The following is an 18,864-nucleotide window of genomic DNA, read 5'->3' as shown; positions in this document are numbered from 1 at the left end:
GTAAACCTACGAGCCCCTTCTCAGAACAATGTTTTCAAATACAAAATCCTAGTTTTAAACCCTGCCTTAAATTCTTCCCCACTGAGTGCAACAGATCTGTGTTCAAATCCCACCTGTTGCCACTAACTGTGCAGTCTTGGGCAGGTCAACTAACCCCTCTGAACACATTCAACCCATCCTCGCATCCATAAAATGGGACCTGCCTCAAAGGTAATGAGACGATGTACCTAAGCCAGACACTTAGTAGGTCAGTAAGTATTCTTTTTCTGCCCAGGCTTTGCCATTGCCACTCATGAGGAGACATTGAGTCTGCACTTGTCTCCTCTTTTTAATCCCCCATGAGACTGCTAGTCCAAATCTGGGAAGTGACCAGGGCCTGGATAATTCCCACAGGCCTGAGCTGACCCTGACCGAATAAAAGCTGGCCATGGTAAAAATGTACAGCTCCTTCCATGCAAAGAGAGAGGACAGTGCCTGTGGGGTAAGAAGAAGGTGGTCGGTGAACCCAGGCTTGGGGACGGGGTTGCAGGGAAGGCTGAAGAGGCCAGGAGCTCTCTCTCCTCTGCCAGCTCCTCCTCTACCCACCTCTACCCTCATCCCCTCTCCCTACCCTCCCCTTGTCTCTACCTCTGATCTGCACCCCACCCTCTGTCTCATCCACCTCGGCCTTTGCTGAGATCTCCCTGCCCTGCCCGGGTGGACTCTGCATCAATGGAGAGTGGGTGGAAGAGCTGTGGCTGGGAAAACAGGAGACCCTCATGCTCCGTCCGAGGTCCCTGAGAGAAAGCCCAGGTGATGGTCTGTCCATCTGTAGTAAGAGAGCATTCTAGAGCCTGGGCCATCTCCGATAAGGGATGGGGTAGAGCATTCAATCATCCTTTCAGTGAGTATTTCGCGAGTGCCCACTTTTTGCCAGGCACAGTGCAGGATGCTTTATATGCATGTGATCATTTAATCTTCTCAAGTCCTGCGCAGTCAGTGTCATTCGCCCTGCCTGCAAATGAAGACCTGGAAGCTCAGGAGGGTAAAGGAGCCCCAGGGTCACACAGCGGCATGTGGTGGAGCTGGGACTTGAACCTGCATTAGTCTGATCCCAATGGCTTTGCAGTCCCTGGCCTCTCATCTGTACCGTCCTGCCTCATATGAAGTCAGTGTGACGAATCTGTGCAGAGGCCAAACCAGAACTGGACGCCTGACCGAGCCTGAGTGAACCGACTGATCAGGTTGAAGGGGCCCTGAGAACCCTGGCACCCTAACGTCTACATTTTTCCTCCCTGACCCCAGGGACGGGCCCTGGCAGGGAAGGAAGGGGGGCTACTCCAGGTCTGTGGGGCTGTAGCTGCAGACGCAGAGGAGACCTGGAGTTAACCCCTTGGGGAAATGAGGGGAACGTCTGGTTTCCTGCCCCGAGAGGCAGAAGGAAGGTCGTAGCCTGAGTGAGGGCCCAGGAGTTCAGACCTTTGGCTACCTCACCTGGCTCTCTAAACCTCCCACTCACAGTTCCATTCTCCCAGCGGACCCTGGAGGGTTGATGAGGACTTTTACGGGCTACAAAGAGGGATTGCAGCCACAGAGCTGAAGCCCCAAGGTGGCTCATGACGTGTCCCTTGTGTCTTGTAGATTGTGGCTGTGGCGCTCCATACTAAGGGAAAGTGATGTGGTGTGTTGTACCCAAAGGTGCACCCGATTGTGTCCAATGCCCAAAACAAAATGCAAGTGGGGCTGGAAGGGATTCAGGGAGAAATAATATATAATAATACATTCAATCTTATTTTGTGCTTGTGGAGCACCCAAACCATGGAGCCAAAATTGAGGTACTTCTTGTGAAGGTCACTGTAAATTGAGATATATACCATCCCTGAGACAAAAAGTAAGATGAGGGGAAAGCCACAGTGCTTTACAGGGAGAAGAAATTCTCATTTAGAGCTGTCGTTATGTGCTGGACACTGGGTGCTTTTCTTATAATAGTTCCATTCTTCACAACAACCCTGCAAAAGAGGTGTTGCTATGCTCGGTTTAGAGTTGCAGACATTGAGGCTCAGAGAGGTTATGTAACTTGCCTTAGATCACACAGCTAGGAAGTGGAAGAGATGAGAGGCCGGTCCTGTCTGATGTCAAAGCCTGTGACCTTAACCTCTATACCACAATGCTTGATATCAGTGACTCTGCCCCACACAGAAACTGAAGAAAAAAAAAAGTATATGACAAGTTATAAAGACCTGCAACTTATGGTCCACCAGAGCAGCAATGGGGTCTTGGACATTTTCTGCAGTCGTCTCTACTCTTTCCGTCCTTGCTCTTGTCACATGATCACTTGTTTGGTTTAAGTGGCCCTGACCTTACAAGTACCCAATAAGGTATGACACTGTTCCCAAGGGGCCAGTTCTGTGTCCTCCAGTTAACTAAATCCAAATTAACTTAATTAAAAATCCGGTAATAAACCCAAACCAAACCAGAGGAAAGTTCTAATTGAGAGCCATATTCTGTGGCCTTATTATTAAGTCAGAGTTGCCAGAAGCTCACAGAATCCTCAAACTGTAGCATGAGAAACAAAGGTAGACATAAGGAAGAGCTTCTTATACAAGAAAGCTTTTATCCTCTAATGAGAGAGGCAAAGAGAAGAGTTTCTATCCTGAAAATGAGAACGATACCTGCTGTCTACCTGGGCCAAAGGCAGGGGATTGGACAAGATAGCTCTACCTGGCATCAGCTGCTAAAAGCTGGTCCCGGCCCCAACCCCACAGCTTCCACTATTTTCCTCCGTGACCCTTCCTCACCTGGCAACTGTTCCAGACCTTGTCAAGAAGAATAAGCAGCTGACAGGGGTGTGGAGCAGGGCCAGGAGGGTGTGTTTGCTCAGGGTTTTCTGGATGAGGGAGTCAAGCCTCACATTCAGCCCTGGGATTACGGGGATCCCAAGGTCTTTCTCTCTCAGCCCCAAACCTGATGTGTGGTGTGGGAAAGCACCCTCACCCGGTTCCATCACAGTCACCAGCCTCGCAGCCCCACGGGGCCTGAGTCACTGTATGGGGAGCCAGAGCCAACTTGAGTATCAGAGACTCTAAAAAAAGAACCAGTCAGCATTTCAGGGAGGGGTCAGTGAGGGCAGTGACAGGGTGAAGTCTCCTTAGAATCAGAGGGTGGGGGGGCGAGGAGGGTCTGGGCACAGGATCCCCCCTTCCTAGGGGTAGAGAGCAACCTCTCCTGGTTGCCCACCCTGGGCATGTGCAAGCAGGGGTTACCCAACATGTAATAAATCTGTTCAGATTCCCTGTTTTTTCCCAATTCAGTCTTGGTAAGTTGTATGTTTCTGGGAATTTACCCATTTCTTCCAGGTTGCCCAGTTTGTTGCCATATAGATGTTCATAGTACCCTCTTACGATCCTTTGTAATTCTGTGGTGTCAGTTGTAATGTCTCCTCTTTTTGTTTATAATTTTGTTGATTTGGGTCCTCTCTCTTTTTTCTTGGTTAGTCTAGCTAAAGATTGTCAATTTCATGTATCTTTTCAAAGAACTAAGTCTTAGTTTTGGTAATCTTTTCCATTGTTGTCATGTTCTCTATTTAATTTATTTCTGCTCTAATCGTCATTATTTCCTTCCTTTTGCTAAATTTGGGCTTAGTTTTCTCTTCTTTTTCTAGTTCCTTGAGATGTAAAGTTAAGTTGTTTAAGATCTTACTTTTTTTTTTTGATGTATGTATTTATAACTATAAATTTCCCTCTGAGAATTGCTTTTGCTGCATCCCATATGTTTTGGTGTGTATGTGTTTCCATTTTTATTTGTCTCAAGAAACTTTTTGACTTTCCTTTCAATTTTTTTCTCTGATGCATTGGTTGTTCAAGAGAATGTTGTTTAATTTCCATGTATTCATCAATTTTCCAGTTTTCCTATGACTGACTTCCAATTTCATACTATTGTGGTCAACAGAGATATAGGGTATGATTTAAATCTTCTTAAATTTGCTAAGACTTGTTTTGTGGCCTAACATATGGGCCTAACATACGATCTATCCTAGAAAATATTCCATGTGCACTTGAGAAGATTATGTATTCAGACAAATGTGAATATTTATTGATGACTGGCTGAGAGGGCTAAGAGAGAAATCATCTGATTCCAAGATGACGAACTAGGAAACCAGAATCCATGGAGAGGAAAGCAAAGGGAAGCAATTCTCATCAAGGCGCTCATAAGCCAGATGTTTTACACGTGTTCTCATCACACCCTGCTTTTATTAGGTTGGTGCAAAAATAATTGCAGATTTTGCAATTATTTTTAACCTTTTAAACCACAATTATTTTTGCACCAACCTAATACAAAGGAGGAACCTGGAGCTCAGAGAGGTTAAGTAACTTGCCCAAGGTCACACTGCTAGTAAGTGGCAGAGGGGGAACTTAAACCTAAGTCTGCCCAGTTCTGCATGAAGCCCAAGATCTCTCCACTGAATAGTGTGCTGCCTGCCCCACAGAGTCAGTGGAGGGCTCAATAGCATCAGGGCATAGGCTGGGTGATTGGCAACTGCTCAGTAGCGGGGTCCTGACTTGAGCAACTTACTATTCCCTCCAGCCTTCTATGGGCTCTGCAAGGAAGAAAGGGCCAAACCTAAAGTGGTGATGGTATTGAGCTAATGTGCTTTCAGCACAACGATTGAGGCATAGTGAGCATGTGGTTATTGCTGCCTCAACCACCGGGGAGTTCATCAGTTGATAATTTCAGTTCCCCACACAGGCCAGACTGGAGCCACACACAGCTAGCTACAGATGCCATTTATTGAGACACGTCACAGGCACAGACAGCGGAGGGGGATGTGGGTAGATTCAGGGAGAGGGTGAGTCTAGTGGGAAACAGGAGAGGTTGAAGGGCATTTAGGGACCACTCCTGACTTCCCCTCCTCTCCCAGCCTGCCCTGAGCTCGGATCAGATGAGCAGAGGAGGTGAGGGAAGCTGAGATGGCCGGGAAATTCCAGCCTCCTCTCAGTGGTAAAAGGTCATCCCTAAGTCACCCAAACACATCACGCAAGCTGGTGGCCTTAACCTCCCATCCCATCGTAGAACCAGGGAGAAATCTGAGTAGAGTTGAGCCCTTCCCAAAATGCAGCTCACATGCCAAGAATCCGGCATGCAAATACACTGGATCTGTGGTCCCGGGACCGTTCCTGCTCCTAAGGAGGTGGGTGGGGAGGGCAGCCGAGGCGGGTGAGTGGGGCAGGGAAAAGACTGCAGGGGCCCCTGCTTGCAAGGCTCGGCAGCTAATACCTCCGGCTGGATGTCTTGACTGTGGTGGTCTTTCGCAGGATGGAGGTGCCACCAGGCCCTCCCTTGACAGTGCTGTAGCCCACGTTGGTGCTGAAACCACCCTTGCTGGTACCCCCACTCCCACCCAGGGAGATGCCACCCCCGAAGCCAGCCGCGCCACCTCCGCTCATAGTGGTAGAGTTGCCGGTCACAGCTGCAAGGCAAAGGGTCTGGGTGAGGCAGGGCAGCCATGCTGGAAGAGGGCCAGGGGCTCCGGTAATCAGTGAGGGGTGGGAAAAAATCAGGCAGTGGAGCCATGGGAATGGATGGAGAGCCTAGGGCAGGAAGCTCCTTCTCTGGGGACCCCTTGAACCTATCACCAGGGGGCTGAAATGGAGGGAATGTGTGCTTTGGGCCAAGGATTCACTAAGTGGACTGAGCAGAGGACTGGGGCCGGCCCTGGGGCTGGGTAGCAAGATACTCACAAATGCTGACAGCACTGGGACATTCTCCAGACATCCTGGGAAAAACAGAAAGGCCAGGAGAAGGGTTGGTGGTCCCAAGAGCCTGAGCAAAAGCCCTCTCCCTCCCTCTCTCTGCCTTTACAGTGGATCAATTCCGTTGGTCAACTCCCGAGAACCAGGGCCCGCATGACAAGACGAAGAGACATGAGGAAACTGTGCATGTGGCCACACTGGGCCTCAAAGCCAGTGCCACAGAGGAAGCCTAGCTGCAGCAGGCTGTGGCAGCCCGCCCTCCCCCACCCTCCCATCCCTCCCCTGCAGGCCACGGACAGACCCCTGCTCTGATGCATGAGAAACAAAACCCATGCCAAAATAGAGCGGCCCAGTTTCTGGCTGACTTTCTCTGCACCTCATGCCTTCCTCAAGGATGGAGATGATAAATTTTTTTTCAAAGCTTCCACTAGTGGTGGAATCTGGTATTGGAAGAAGCCTCACTCCTGTTGGCCTGCCAAGCCCCATAAGGATGACCGATGGTTGTGCCATTCAAGGAGACGCACAGCAGAGGCAGTGAACACAAGTGGGAGAGTCTCCCTCAGGTGATCAGTTAAGAGCCCCGCTCCTTGGTTCCTCCCTTATCCTCCTGCTTCAGGTACCACAGCCAACTACGCAGGCTCCCCCACAGGGCACGGCTGGGAAGCCCTCGGAATCAGGGCAAGAGGGGCCACTACCTGCTCTCCTCGCTCTCCAGCAGCTTCCTGTAGGTGGCGATCTCCACGTCCAGGGCCAGCTTGACGTTCATGAGGGCCTGGTAGTCACGCAGCAGGCGGGCCAGGTCCTCCTTGGCCTGGTGCAGGGCTGTGTCCAAGTCCATAAGCTTCTTCTGAGCATCCTTTAATGCCAGCTCCCCGCGTTGCTCTGCATCCGCAATGGCAGTCTGCAGCTGCTGGCACTGCCCAGGGAATGAGAGGTATTGGGTACACCCTCCAAGGTTGACGTATCCTTCTCTCTGCCCTTAAGCCAGACATCACCATCCTCCCCACCTGCCCCCACCGTAACCAACTGGGAAAGAAGGAAATCAGAAATATTCATTTGAAAGAGACGCTATTACACGAGAAGGATCATCTAGCACCAGTGGAAAGTCCTTACTGAAGTCTAATATAATCTTAGTTCCTCCTGCTGCAGCTCAGCCTAGTGCCTGAAAAGAGGTAAAATGAATAATACAGCCTCACCATTAACAAAATGCTTTACTCTGATCTGAGGAGGAGCCCACACTTTCAGCCACACCCTAGATGAAGTCAGCAGCTATGACCTGGACCCTGGAACCCCTAGCCTCTGCTCTGACCTCCTGGAGATGGGATCGATCTCCTTGAAGGAGAGTGTCCCACCTGCTCTACCACTAACATGCTGTGTGACCTCGGACAAGTCCCTTCCTTTCTCTGGGCCTCAGTTTCGTCTCTTGTAACAGGAGTGTGTTGATCTTGATGGTCCATATTGGAGTGTGTCCCACCCACCAGAAGAGCAGAGCTCACCCCTTAGAATGGCCATAAGAAGGCCCCTCACCTGCACCAATACCTGAGCCGGTCGCTCAGGCCCCCAGCCAGAGGCTCACCTGCTTCTTCACTGCATCCACCTCACCCTGCAGCCTCTGCACAGTGCGGGTGAGCTCAGCAATCTCGTTCTTGGTGTCCCGCAGGTTGTCCCCGTGCTTCCCAGCCGTCACCTGCAGCTCCTCATACTGGACACCAAAGAAGTGGCAGTGAGCGAGTTATCAGGTTGTTCCAGGCTCACATGGGTAACCACTTGCCCCCAACCCCATCCTCACAGCTGGAGGCCCCAATGTAGGGGGGGTGTCTGGCCCTGGGCAGACAAGGAGCCCAGTGGCCCGGGCCTCTCATAGGGAAAGCTCTGTGTCCAGTCCCAGCTCATATACCTGAGCCAGCCATTCTTCTCACCTTGCTATGGTACAGGGTCTCAGCCTCGGCCTTGCTCCTCTGGGCGATCTCCTCGTACTGGGCCTTGACCTCGGCGATGATACTGTCGAGGTCCAGGCAGCGGTTGTTGTCCATGGACAGGACCACATTGGTGTCAGACACATGGGTCTGCACATTGCTCAGCTCCTGCAGAAACAGAATTAGCTACCATCAGGCCTGGGAGGCCATCAAAGGATGGATGACAGGGGTACAAGTGGCATCGGGAGGCCTGTGCTCTTCCCCAGGCTCCACCCTAGAAGGAAGCTACACCTGCAAGAAAGGCCACAGTCTCTCAGGCTGTGAAATGGGCTCCCATTTTTATAGACGGCATTTCTTTTTGTGGATTTGTAGGCTTCCAAGAGATTCAAAAAGGGGGAATGGGATGTGTGCTTACAGCACTCAAGCTCGTGCCAGGCCCTGAGCCAGCACATTCACCTGCTTCTTTAATTTCCAGAACACTCTGTGAAGCAGGCAAAGCCACAGCTGGCCCACAGGGTGCTTTTGTGCAAACTGGGGAAAGGCTCCCCTCTGGGCAGAGGCAGCCTGTACCAGGGCCTGGGAAGCTGGGCATGGGCCTGATTCGAACCCCACTCTCCACTCAGCCAGTTAACAACTTGCACCACCATTCACAGTGGTCCTGACAGTAGGGAGGTGAGGAAAGAGGCTTGGAGAAGAGAAGTGACACACCCAAAATCACTAGATCCAAGGTCATCCAGTCTTGGTGGGGTCCAACCTGGAACCAATCAGTTGAGCAACAAAGCCCAAGGGGTTTCCTCTAGAAGGCACTGCCATTTATAGACCACAGTGATTTTCTCTCTCTCTCTCTCTCTCTCTCTCTCTCTCTCTCTCTCTCTCTCACACACACACACACACACATACACACACACACATGGTCCATCAGCTTTCACATGTAAACAGGCATTTAAAGATGCCATGAAAGGCAGGTTTGGTTTCTGGCTTTGAGTCACTAGGTCATGACCATGTTGGCTCCCCGCTGGACTATGCCTCTGTCTCTCCCATGGTCCTCCCTGCTCCAAATCCCAGCTCCAACCAAATTGCTCATCCACTCAGTGCTCCTGAGTGGCTTCCAGAGAGGAGACAATTTTCTCTCTAAAAGCCAGTGTCTTCCAACATATTCTGGTCTTGTGTCCGGTTTTTCTCACACACTGGCCCTTCACTACAGCCAATGGGATTATAACAGATAGAGACAGGTAATAACAACAACAGCTCTCATTTAGTGAGCATTTCCTGTAGTCAGGCCCTGTGTTAGACAATTGACAGGCACTAATTCATTACCCATCCTTTTCTAATAGCACGAAGAGCAGCTTGCCCCAAATCACAAACTAATAAGTAGGGAGCCCAGTCTCAAACCTGGGGAGTCTGAAACCTGAGATGACATAGACTAAAGTAGAGATAAGACAGAAATAAAGAAAGAGAGAACTACCAAATTCAAAACTGATATCCGTGGTGGCAAAGTAGATTATTAAATTTATTAGGCTGACATTGGTTAGTAAAATTATATAAGTTTCAAGCATTTTAAGAGGTGGAATAGGTTGCGGAGATGGGGACAGAAATCCATTCACTGAAATATTTGTGGTTTAGTGAAAAGATATGAGCTCTAGAGACAGACAAAATTAAGTTCAAGTTCCCAGGCTGACATTCACTAGCTGTATGACTAGGGTCATCACTAAGCCTCACGATAACTCAGTCCCCTCATCTGTAAAATGGACATGATGTAACACCTTCCTCATGTGGTTTGTGTGTTTTTTCAGACTCACACATGGGCCATTGTGAGTTCTCAGTAAAATGCATTATTTGCTCAGACTTTTCTGAAGGTCAGTCAAGGTGCCCACGAGGCACGTTTGCTACAGACGACGTCCCTTTGTCACAGTTGTTTTCCTCCCACCATGATAACACTGCTAGCATCATCTTACAGGATCACCCTGTCACCCTCCCCAGCTCAGCAACCCTCTACAGTCCCAAGCCAGACTGTGGTCCTGAGGAAAATCAACTTGGAATTTTGAAGACAAGGAGACAAAAACTATCTACCGAACACACCATGAGTGGATGACGGTGGTTTTGCTAGAACCAGGGGACAGAAGTCAGGGTTTCCAAAGAAACAGAGCCAATTCAAGTGGAGAGAGAAGAGCTCTGTTGATGAAAAGGCCTGTGTCTCCTCAGACACTGGGGACCATGAAGGGAAGAGTGGTGGAGAGCATCTGGGCAAGAGAAAAAGAGCCAGAGAGGCCGAAGTGATGGCACTGGCACAGGGCTGGATTCTGCAGGGACACTCCCCCCACCCTGCCGCCCCCAATCCAGAGGGAGGCCATGAGGCTCCTTTCCTGCCCTGTAAACATGCCTGGAATTGGTGGTGGGCCCTCCAGGTTTCCTTAAGATCTGGCTTGACCAAAACCAGACCGTGAAATCGATTACCAAATACCACATTGGCAATCATAGTTAATTTGCCCATGAGGCAGAAAGGGAATCACTGCTCTGGCCTTTGTTCTTAGCCCCCAAGGAGGTGAAGATAGGTGGTGAGGAACTTTGACAGGAAGTGCCCCTGGCTTGGTCCCTAGCTCACCTTCTCTCTCCACCTCTTCACCTAATTCTCCCACACGCTCAATGCCCAACACACCTGCTGCTCCTCAAACACACTGTTCTCTTTGGTGCCGCTGTGTCACTGCACAGGCCGGGGCCCGGTTGGAAAATCTTCCTCCTCCTCACCCTTCCTTCAAAATCCAACTCAAATGCCATCTCCCCTGAAGCTCCCCCAGCTCCCCAGAAAAGGTCATCCACAGCCTGCTCCATGCTCCCTGTCACTGTGATGGCTGTCATCCCATGGTAACACAGAAGGAAACTGCAAGCCCCCCAAAGGCAGGGACTTGGTCCTTTTGTTGTCTTATGGAAGGTACTCAGTAACTGTGTATTAAATAGGAAAAGAAAAGCAAAGGAAAGGAATGCTGAGTATGCCAGACATGTGCCTTAGAGAGTAAGAAAGCCACTTCCTACACATTCAGAGAAGAGGGGTGTGGGAACCATTGACCGAAAAGAGATAAATGAAAGAGGAAATGAGGGAGCCTCAAACAATAAATGACTATCAATGATCCCAGTAATGGAGAAACTGGTTAGGCACCTAAGACATCAGCATGATGGCACTGAACACTCCCCAACAAGCTCCATCCTGACAGGTCGTGTAGAAATGTTGGAAGGAGAGCAACGCAGCCAAGCATGAGCCAGGGCAACGCTAAAGCCCGCGGACGGGGCTGTTAGATAAGCTCTAGGCAAAAACAACAAGGGAGGCAGCATTTGGCTAACCCTACCGAAGACCCAGGCAAAGTCAACAACTCATCTGCCATGTCATTTGTTCTTTTGATCAAAGGGAACAGTCATCAAACTGGAAGGGCAGGATGCTTGACAAGAAATGGAAATCCAAGACAGACACACAGAGCATAAGAAGCCTTGGCCTTGTTGGGGATCTTAGCGGTCCAGGCAGAAGAGCATATCCTAGAAGGCCATGGGGATTGCCAAGACGATGAATGCCCCTGGTGATCCTTGAGAAATATGGAGAGTAGGAGAGGTTCCAGAACCCAGAACCCTAGACGTAGCACGTGTCCTCATTTCCAAAGGGGCAAAATTTTGATTTCTCCAAGTTAAACTTGATGTCAATCTCCTATGAACCTCCAGTATGAATTATAAAATGTGTATGAGAGGGTTACAGCCAGCAGGAACTACCCTAAGAAAAAGTCAAACCAAACGGATGTTTTTGAGGTTGTATCACTAAGCTGCTAAAGGACTGCGATGGACATTGTATGACCAAGCCTTTCTTTCAAAGGCACATTTTTTTCTCTCTCTTTGAAATGATTTTTTTTTTTCTGGCATTCTTTAAAATAAGACAGAAAAATGTGGGTTGGGTGATGGCATAGTTAACTGGATGTTAAAGTAGCTGAGCCACTTTCAACCACAAATTGCTGAGTGGGGTGAGGTGAGCCTGGTGGGAAGCCACTACTAAAAACCTAGTTCTTGGACTAGGACTCTGTTCTCACGCTGTCTGCCTTAATGTGTTTCTCAATGATTTACTGACGTATTATCAAACAACTAGACCCGCAGTTGACCAGTTTAACCCTGAAGATAACCTTAAGCTGATGCATCACTAATATATCCAATTATCCAATTGGGTATCTCCAATATTGGATAGGAGAATCCAATTTCAAAGTGCCCACAATGACGTCCAATGATGGGATGAAATTTCAATGACATTTCACAAGGAAAAAAAAAGGAGAATCGTTAGCTCTTGCATTCAGTTTCAAAAATTCAACTTCCTAAATACAGGAAGTTGGAGGACAGCCTATCTCACTTGAAAGCATTCATGTGAAAACAATTCGGGGGGCAGAGGGGAGTTGTTAAGGAACAAACATGGTGAAATGGTTTCTAAAAATAACACATAAACTAGTGTAATATTAGGCTGCATGAATGGAAGTTTGTATCGGTAACCTCCCTCCCCACCCTTCTGTTTTCTGAATTCTGGACTCAGAACCCTGTTTCCTGAACGTCTCACATGCCACAGATTTCAATCCCCTAATCATCATGACCTGTAAAGTGTTGTCATATGAAAAACATATGTCACATGGAAGATAGTAGAATACATGCAACCCAGAAGACAGAATCAGGGCCAATCAAGAGCAGAAGCCGTGGGGAAAAGATTCAAGTCAGCTTTCTAATAAAGTTTTTCAACAATGGAAATGCCTGCCCCCCAAAAAAATAGAAGTATTCAAGTAGAGGTTACATGATCCCCATCACGGGTATTAGAGAAAAGGCTTTAAGTTGAGTGGAAGGCTTGCCCTGAGGTCCCTTCCTATTCTAAGAGTCTATGATTCTAGAATCAACTCATGCTAAGTGCAACCCTCTCACCCAAGCTTTCAAAGCTCCCTTGTTTCCTGGGACCCCTCCTAGATTCTTTGATCTGCCCACTCTTTACACCTCACCCCTGGCTCTAACCTGGAATCCCAACCCCCATCTCAGTCTGCCCATCTCTGCTCCTTCATCCCTTGCTCCATTACAAACCGGACAAGAAGGGGAACACAGTATCACACAGTAGCAAGAGTCAGGCTTTAAAGTCCAAGACCAGATTTCAACTGCAGCACTGCCTCTAACTAGCTCTGTGACCGTGGACAAGTTACTCTGAGCCTCAGTGTCCCTGACTATAAAATGGAGACAATAATAGCACTTCTATAATATTATAGCATCATTGAGAGAATAACGTAAAAAGCTTAGCCCAGTGCCTGGTCCATCTGAAACACTTAATATACGGAAGCTGGTGTTCATTAAAGGTCCAGGTTCTCTCTTCTCTCCATGAAATGGCCTGGGAATTCAGATCAGACCTCCCAGGGGGATCCCCAGTGCTGTATGTGATGATTCCTGTCCATTGGCCATCTCACCATTTCATAGAGATGATTCAGGAAGTCGAGCTCCTCGGTCAAGGTGCCCACTTTGCCATGCAGGTCCATTCGGCCCATGTACGCAGCATCCACATCCTGGGGGCGAGGGATAGAGCAGGGCAGATGACTCGGCCCCCAGTCAGCCCAGCCCCACAGTAGCCAAAGAACCACCTGCCCCCACCCTGCCATCCTGCTCACCTTCTTGATCACCACGAACTCATTCTCGGCGGCAGTGCGCTTGTTGATTTCATCCTCATACCTGTTACACATGGAAAACTCAGGCTAGGCTCAGCCAAGCTCTGCCTTTTAAGGCATTGGACCCTTTTGGCTTTAAGGAAGCCCTGGTGGGTCCCATATTGGCTAAGAACAACTTTGGGGAGCAGTTCTGTAATGCAGCCAACCAACGAAGAAATTTGGGGTACAGTCTTTAAACATCCTTCCTCGCCCCTTTTAAGGAAATGGGCACAGAATTTGTGCAATACTGTGGCAGTCAAGAGCAGCCATCTCTTTGAATCAGAGCCCTTCGGTGGCTTTATAGGAACAAGTGGAGATGTGTCAACAGTGGTTAACCTTTGCTCCACTTTCAGCAAGTGGATGGCATTTGAAACAACTAATTTCTCTCCAACTGCTTTGGCTGAGGCTTTAAGGTTTAGAAATTGCCTGTGTCAAGTTGTAAAAATTAAGAAAAATTACACCTTCAAATTATAAATAAATAAATATATATGTGTATGTATATATATATATATATATCTGTACATATATATATATATATATATATATATATATCAACCAACCATAATGTGAAGTATATTTAGATGTTGATTCAAACAAACTGTATGTTTTTTAATTTATGACTTTAATGGGACAATTGGAAACTTAAAATTGACTGGATATTTGATGATATTGAGGAATTACTGTTTTAAAATTTTTTGGTATGATTATGGCATTGTGTTTATGTTTACTAAGTCGAGTTATGTAAATGAACTATATGAACATATCCAATAAAATTTTTGTCAATTGGATGACATGATGGCTGGGATTTGCTTCGGGACAATCAGGGAGGGGGGAAGTGAGTAGGGGTACAAAATAAACAAGATTAGCTGTGTTGACAATTATTAAAGCTGGGTAATGAGACCATGTAAGTTCATTACACTAGTCTTCCCACCTTGTAATAAAGAGTTTTCAAAATTATGAGCAGCAATGCACAGACAAGTGTGACAGTTCTCCAGGAGGAAATGGGTCCAGTGCCTGAGCACCGAGGGAAGCAGATCTGACTGTGCATCCCCCAGACAGATCCCAGGACACTGGGAATGGGCTGGCCCTCTCTGGGGAGACTGCCCACAATGTCCCCTCCCCACGCCCATAGGGCCCCCGCCTGTCCAGCCCTCCTCACTTGTTCTTGAAGTCCTCGACCAGCTCCTGCACGTTCCTCAGCTCCAAGTCCAGCTTCCCCCGCTCGCCCTGGAGGCCGTCCAGCTGCCTGCGCAGGCTGCCCAAGTAGGCCTCAAACAGGGGCTCCAGGTTGTTCCTGGTGACGCCCGAGCTCTGGCCCTGCTCTTGCAGCAGTGCCCACTTAGTCTCCAACACCTTATTCTGCTGCTCCAAGAAACGCACCTGAGCCAGAGCAAGAAGGGGGGTGGGCTGGACCATCCCCCGGCCCCAAGAGAGACCGAGAATGGGGCCCAGCGCCCCCATCTGTCCGTGACCAGGACATCACAGGGGCAGTATAGGCCCTACAGCTGCTGAGGGGGAGTTCCTGTGGGAACAATCTTTGCTAGAAAAGATAGTCCAGTGTGATGACAAGAACTCTAGAGAGCTAATAGATATGAAAGTCCCAGCTCAGTCATTTATTCATTAGTGACAGTCAAGCCACTTCTCTCTGGGGTTCCCTTCTCACTTGTCCTGGGTAATTGGACTAGATCGATGTTTCTGAACCCAATTCTGCATCAACATCAACTGTTCAAAATGCAGATGTGTGTGTGTGTGTGTCTGTCTGTCTGTCTGTCTGTCTGTCTGTGTCTGTGTGTATAATATACAACTCTGTTGTATATATTTGTATATATATTTATGATTATATGTATATAGATAGGTAGGTAGATAGATAGATAGATAGATAGATAGATAGATAGATAGATAGATAGATAGATGATAGATAGATATTATATGCATACAAACAAAGACAGAAAGAAAACAAATGTAACAAAATATTTAAAATTGGTGAATCTGGGTGAAAGTGTATATAGGAGTAGGTTATACCATTCTTGCAACTTTTCTGTAAGTCTGATTTTTTTCTGCCTAGCCAGGGTTCCCAGACACCAAACACAGACAACCTTTCAGACCCCCAGCAACCAGCCCAGGATTCATAGAGCCTGAGAGAGATTTTTTACTTATTTAACCTCTGGGACTGTCCCGCAGAAGAACCAAAAGTCACTAGGGGAGGAGGTGAAGAGAGTGGGCGGATGGGCTTGCTTCACCCTCTGCCATCCAGTGTCTCCAGGTCCCACCCCCACAGCACCGCAGGCCCAGTCACGTGGTCCAGGGACACCATGCAGCAGGTGTTCTGCCGTGAGTAGTAATGAGCCCTCTTAGTGCCGAGGACCACGAGACTCATGACCCTGGATCCAGGCTCACCTCTGCCCCGAGTACCGGCATGAACCTGGGCAAATCACATGACCTCTCTAAACCTCAGATTTTTCTTCTTAAAAACGGGCAGAATAATACTTGTTGTGATTCCTAACCTATTGTGGGTATCACACGAGAAAGGGGACATGAGTGTCTTCTAGGAGCCCACAAGTCACTGAATCAAGACATAGTCGTCCAGCAGGTTTTCCCCATCGTGGTCCCACTACCTGGGGTCTCAGGGTGCAGGTAGACAACGCCCGCAAAATGGACTTAGAAATGCCAGAGAACAGTACAAGAGCCACCCCAGTCAGCCTGGATGCCGGGGACACATCAAACCCCACTCCCCAGGTCATGGTGACATGGTGACCACTCTCCTCAGTGTTCACTCCAAACTGGATTTCTTGGCCAGAACAGCGAGAAGGAATAGGAGAAGCAAAAAGGGGATTTCCCTTAAGACTATACCGCCCCCCAATTGTGTCCTGATCACATCTTTGCCCTTAGGCCTCCACCAAAACTGAGAAAATAGGGAAAGGATGGGCTCCTTGGGTAACTTGTTTGACACTTGAGCCAGTTACCCAGCTGTCAAATCTCAACAGGCAATAAGCGCCACCCCACTAAGAGGAGCAATGAGTACAAGCCACTGTGCAATGGTAAGCTAACGCTGCTGTGTAATGATACCAGTGATGGCCACAGGAAGGGCTGCAGCATGCTCAGGGGGGGTTTGACACACAGGCCTCGTGAGTAGACTCGAGATTCACCTGAACAATTACAGTAAAGACCCAGAGGCTGTCTCCAGCCGTCCACACCCGGGCATCCGAGGCTCAGACCAGAGGCACTCCAAAAGTCATCCCACCAACCCCTACCTGAGTGCACGTGGGCTGTAACAGCCTCCACCCGGCCTCTCTCTCTCACAGACCCTGCTTCTGCTCCAGGCGCACTCTCTGCCTCCTTCTACCTCAGCTCACCTTGTCGATGAAGGAGGCGAACTTGTTGTTGAGGGTCTTGATCTGCTCCCGCTCCTGGGTGCGTACCCGCTGGATCTCCGGGTCGATCTCCACATTGAGGGGGGTCAGCAGGCTCTGATTGATGGTGACCTCCTGGATACCGCCAGGAGGACAGGCGGGCCCGAATGTCTGCCTTCCAGCCCCCAGGCCCATGTAGGCCCCACTGCCATGGCCGAAGCCTCCTAGGGCCCTCCCTGAGGAGGCCCCTCCAGCCACACTGACCGAGATGCTCTTACTGCCCCCCAAGTTATAGAGGCTCCGGCTGCCAAAGCCGCCAGTGCTGAGACCACTGCGGGTCCCTCCACCACTGCCACTGCTACGGGACATCGTCACTGAGCTGAAGCTGGTGTGGGCTCTGGACCCACCCCCTCCACTGGCAGAGTTGGAGCTGAAGCCCCCTTTGGTAGAGTACATCCGCCGGGATACAGAGGACCTCATGGCTGTCAGAGGGGCCGGAGCACAGGCTGAGAGAGCTGGGAGGAAGCACAGTGAGCTTCCCGGCAACTGATGGGCGTTTTATCTTTTCCCAGCTGGGCTGGGTCTTCGGTGCCATAGGCACTCCTGCCCCATCGCCCCAGGAGGAGAGGGAGAGGCCCTGTGGGTTGAGGGGTGGGGAATCCCTCTACCACAGCAGGAGGGAGGGGCTGCTCCCAGTTATCACCTGCGCTCCAGAGCTGGAGCTGAGCTGAGACTGTGTGGGGCGGGATGCCACCTTCTACCCCCTGGGGCTCTCCTGTCTTGCAACAAGATGATACGGCTCCCACGGCCACCTCCACTACCCGTGGCTGGTTTGGTCTCCTCCCACCCAGCCCTCATGGCCACCATCAATGGGGCTCTGTTCTATGCGCTTTATCCCAGGCCCCTGTTAGAAGCCAAGGCCTCAGGGCCCGGCTGTGCAGGTGGTAAGGGAGAAAGCATTGGGCAATGGGCTGTGGAGAGAGTGCCCAGGCCTGCTCCAGTCCCACCTCCCAGCCCACGGCCTTACTGGCCCCTGGCAGGCGGGGGGCACAGGTGACAGAGTGGGGGTGGGGGCAAGCTGTTCTTTTGTCATACACTAGCAGACTGTCTGTTGAGTGGAGATTCTGTGCTGGGCAATGTGGATGCAAGGACAGACAGAAGGTTCCTGTCCAACCATGGAGTCTGGGCACTTGATGAGGAAATAGAAAGGCTTGGGCTCTTCAGGCAGTGTCCAGAAGCCAGGGAGGTGAGGAGGGCAAAGCACACTCTTCTGGGGGCTAAAGAGAGACACGGGGCCTCGACCATTGTCTGAGATCCCTGACCTTCTGCCTCATGGCAGAGCTTCCCCAGAAATGTCCAGTCACTTTGGAGGGAGCTGGAGGTGGGTGGAGGACACCCCATCCTTGTTGGACATAGGTATAGATCCAGGAAGTGTGTATTCAACAAAAGCCCCAATAGGTCCATGGAGCACCCCCAACATTCCTGTCTTCCCATCCCACATGGAGCCCCATTGCTGGCTTCAGAAGGAGCCAGGGGTCTCCTCAAATCACTTCACACTGTCCCCTCCACACCCCACCCACTTCAGACTACTGGGACCAAACACAGTCCCAAGAGAAGACTTGGAGATGGCAAATGTTGGTCAACTGTTAGGACAAAGGAGTGTTGAGGTGACTTTAGAAATTGTCTCTCCTCATCCACTTCAGCTTTCAGCCAAAAAAGGGGGGCAGGGCGGGGAGAGAGGAGAGAGACTTGCCTGAGGGAAGAAGTGGAGACAGCATGGGCTGTGTTCCTCACACAGCTGCCAGGGCTAAAGCTGGACTCACACTGTCTTGTGTCCCCAGGATCCCAAAGGACAAGACATGGGGCCATACACACAGCCCAAGGAAGGCATACGGAGAGTGGACCCACTCCAGCCCCAGAGGAGGCTGTGGGATTCTTTTCTAGGACCACTAGGGAGCTGTCAGTGGCTCCCAGTTTCAAGAAGTTGAAGCAGCTCCCATAAGGCTGAGGGTGAGGGGCACTCACAGAATTGGTCCTTTCATGCCCAAGAGGGGATTTTCCTCCCTACTTAGAGCTAGGATACCCCTCATTTCGGGAGGACGGATGAATCCCCACTGAGCTGTGTGTCCTCCAACAACTCTCAACCTCTCTGGGCCTCCTTGCCTCTGTCTATAAGCAG

The 18,864-nt window shown here is 49.8% G+C and overlaps 1 protein-coding gene across 1 annotated transcript; it reads right to left on the bottom strand.

Annotated features, from left to right (window-relative positions):
- Positions 1 to 4,748: 4,748 nt before the first annotated feature.
- Positions 4,749 to 17,199, bottom strand: KRT79 (keratin 79). Its single transcript, XM_019724374.2, has 9 exons — positions 16,689 to 17,199; positions 14,495 to 14,715; positions 13,300 to 13,360; positions 13,102 to 13,197; positions 7,649 to 7,813; positions 7,306 to 7,431; positions 6,425 to 6,645; positions 5,718 to 5,752; positions 4,749 to 5,446 (listed from the first exon to the last, which is right to left on the bottom strand). The coding sequence occupies exons 1-9, from the start codon at positions 17,163 to 17,165 to the stop codon at positions 5,247 to 5,249; spliced, it is 1,602 nt and encodes a 533-aa protein (XP_019579933.2). The 5' UTR covers positions 17,166 to 17,199; the 3' UTR covers positions 4,749 to 5,246.
- Positions 17,200 to 18,864: the final 1,665 nt, after the last annotated feature.

The sequence above is a fragment of the Rhinolophus sinicus genome, linkage group LG02 (assembly GCF_036562045.2).
Source record: "Rhinolophus sinicus isolate RSC01 linkage group LG02, ASM3656204v1, whole genome shotgun sequence".
In the NCBI taxonomy this organism is placed as follows: domain Eukaryota; kingdom Metazoa; phylum Chordata; class Mammalia; order Chiroptera; family Rhinolophidae; genus Rhinolophus; species Rhinolophus sinicus.
This window is presented reverse-complemented; position numbering and strand designations above follow the sequence as displayed.

What these genes read in the sequence shown, in the direction of transcription:
- KRT79 (XM_019724374.2), bottom strand. Translation starts at nt 17,165, where the DNA reads ATGAGGTCCTCTGTATCCCGGCGGATGTACTCTACCAAAGGGGGCTTC. An exon ending in TGAATCATCTCTATGAAATG is followed by an intron (nt 7,814 to 13,101) that starts GTGAGATGGCCA and finishes CTGTTTCTGCAG; the next exon opens with GAGCTGAGCAATGTGCAGAC. An exon ending in AGACCCTGTACCATAGCAAG is followed by an intron (nt 7,432 to 7,648) that starts GTGAGAAGAATG and finishes TTTGGTGTCCAG; the next exon opens with TATGAGGAGCTGCAGGTGAC.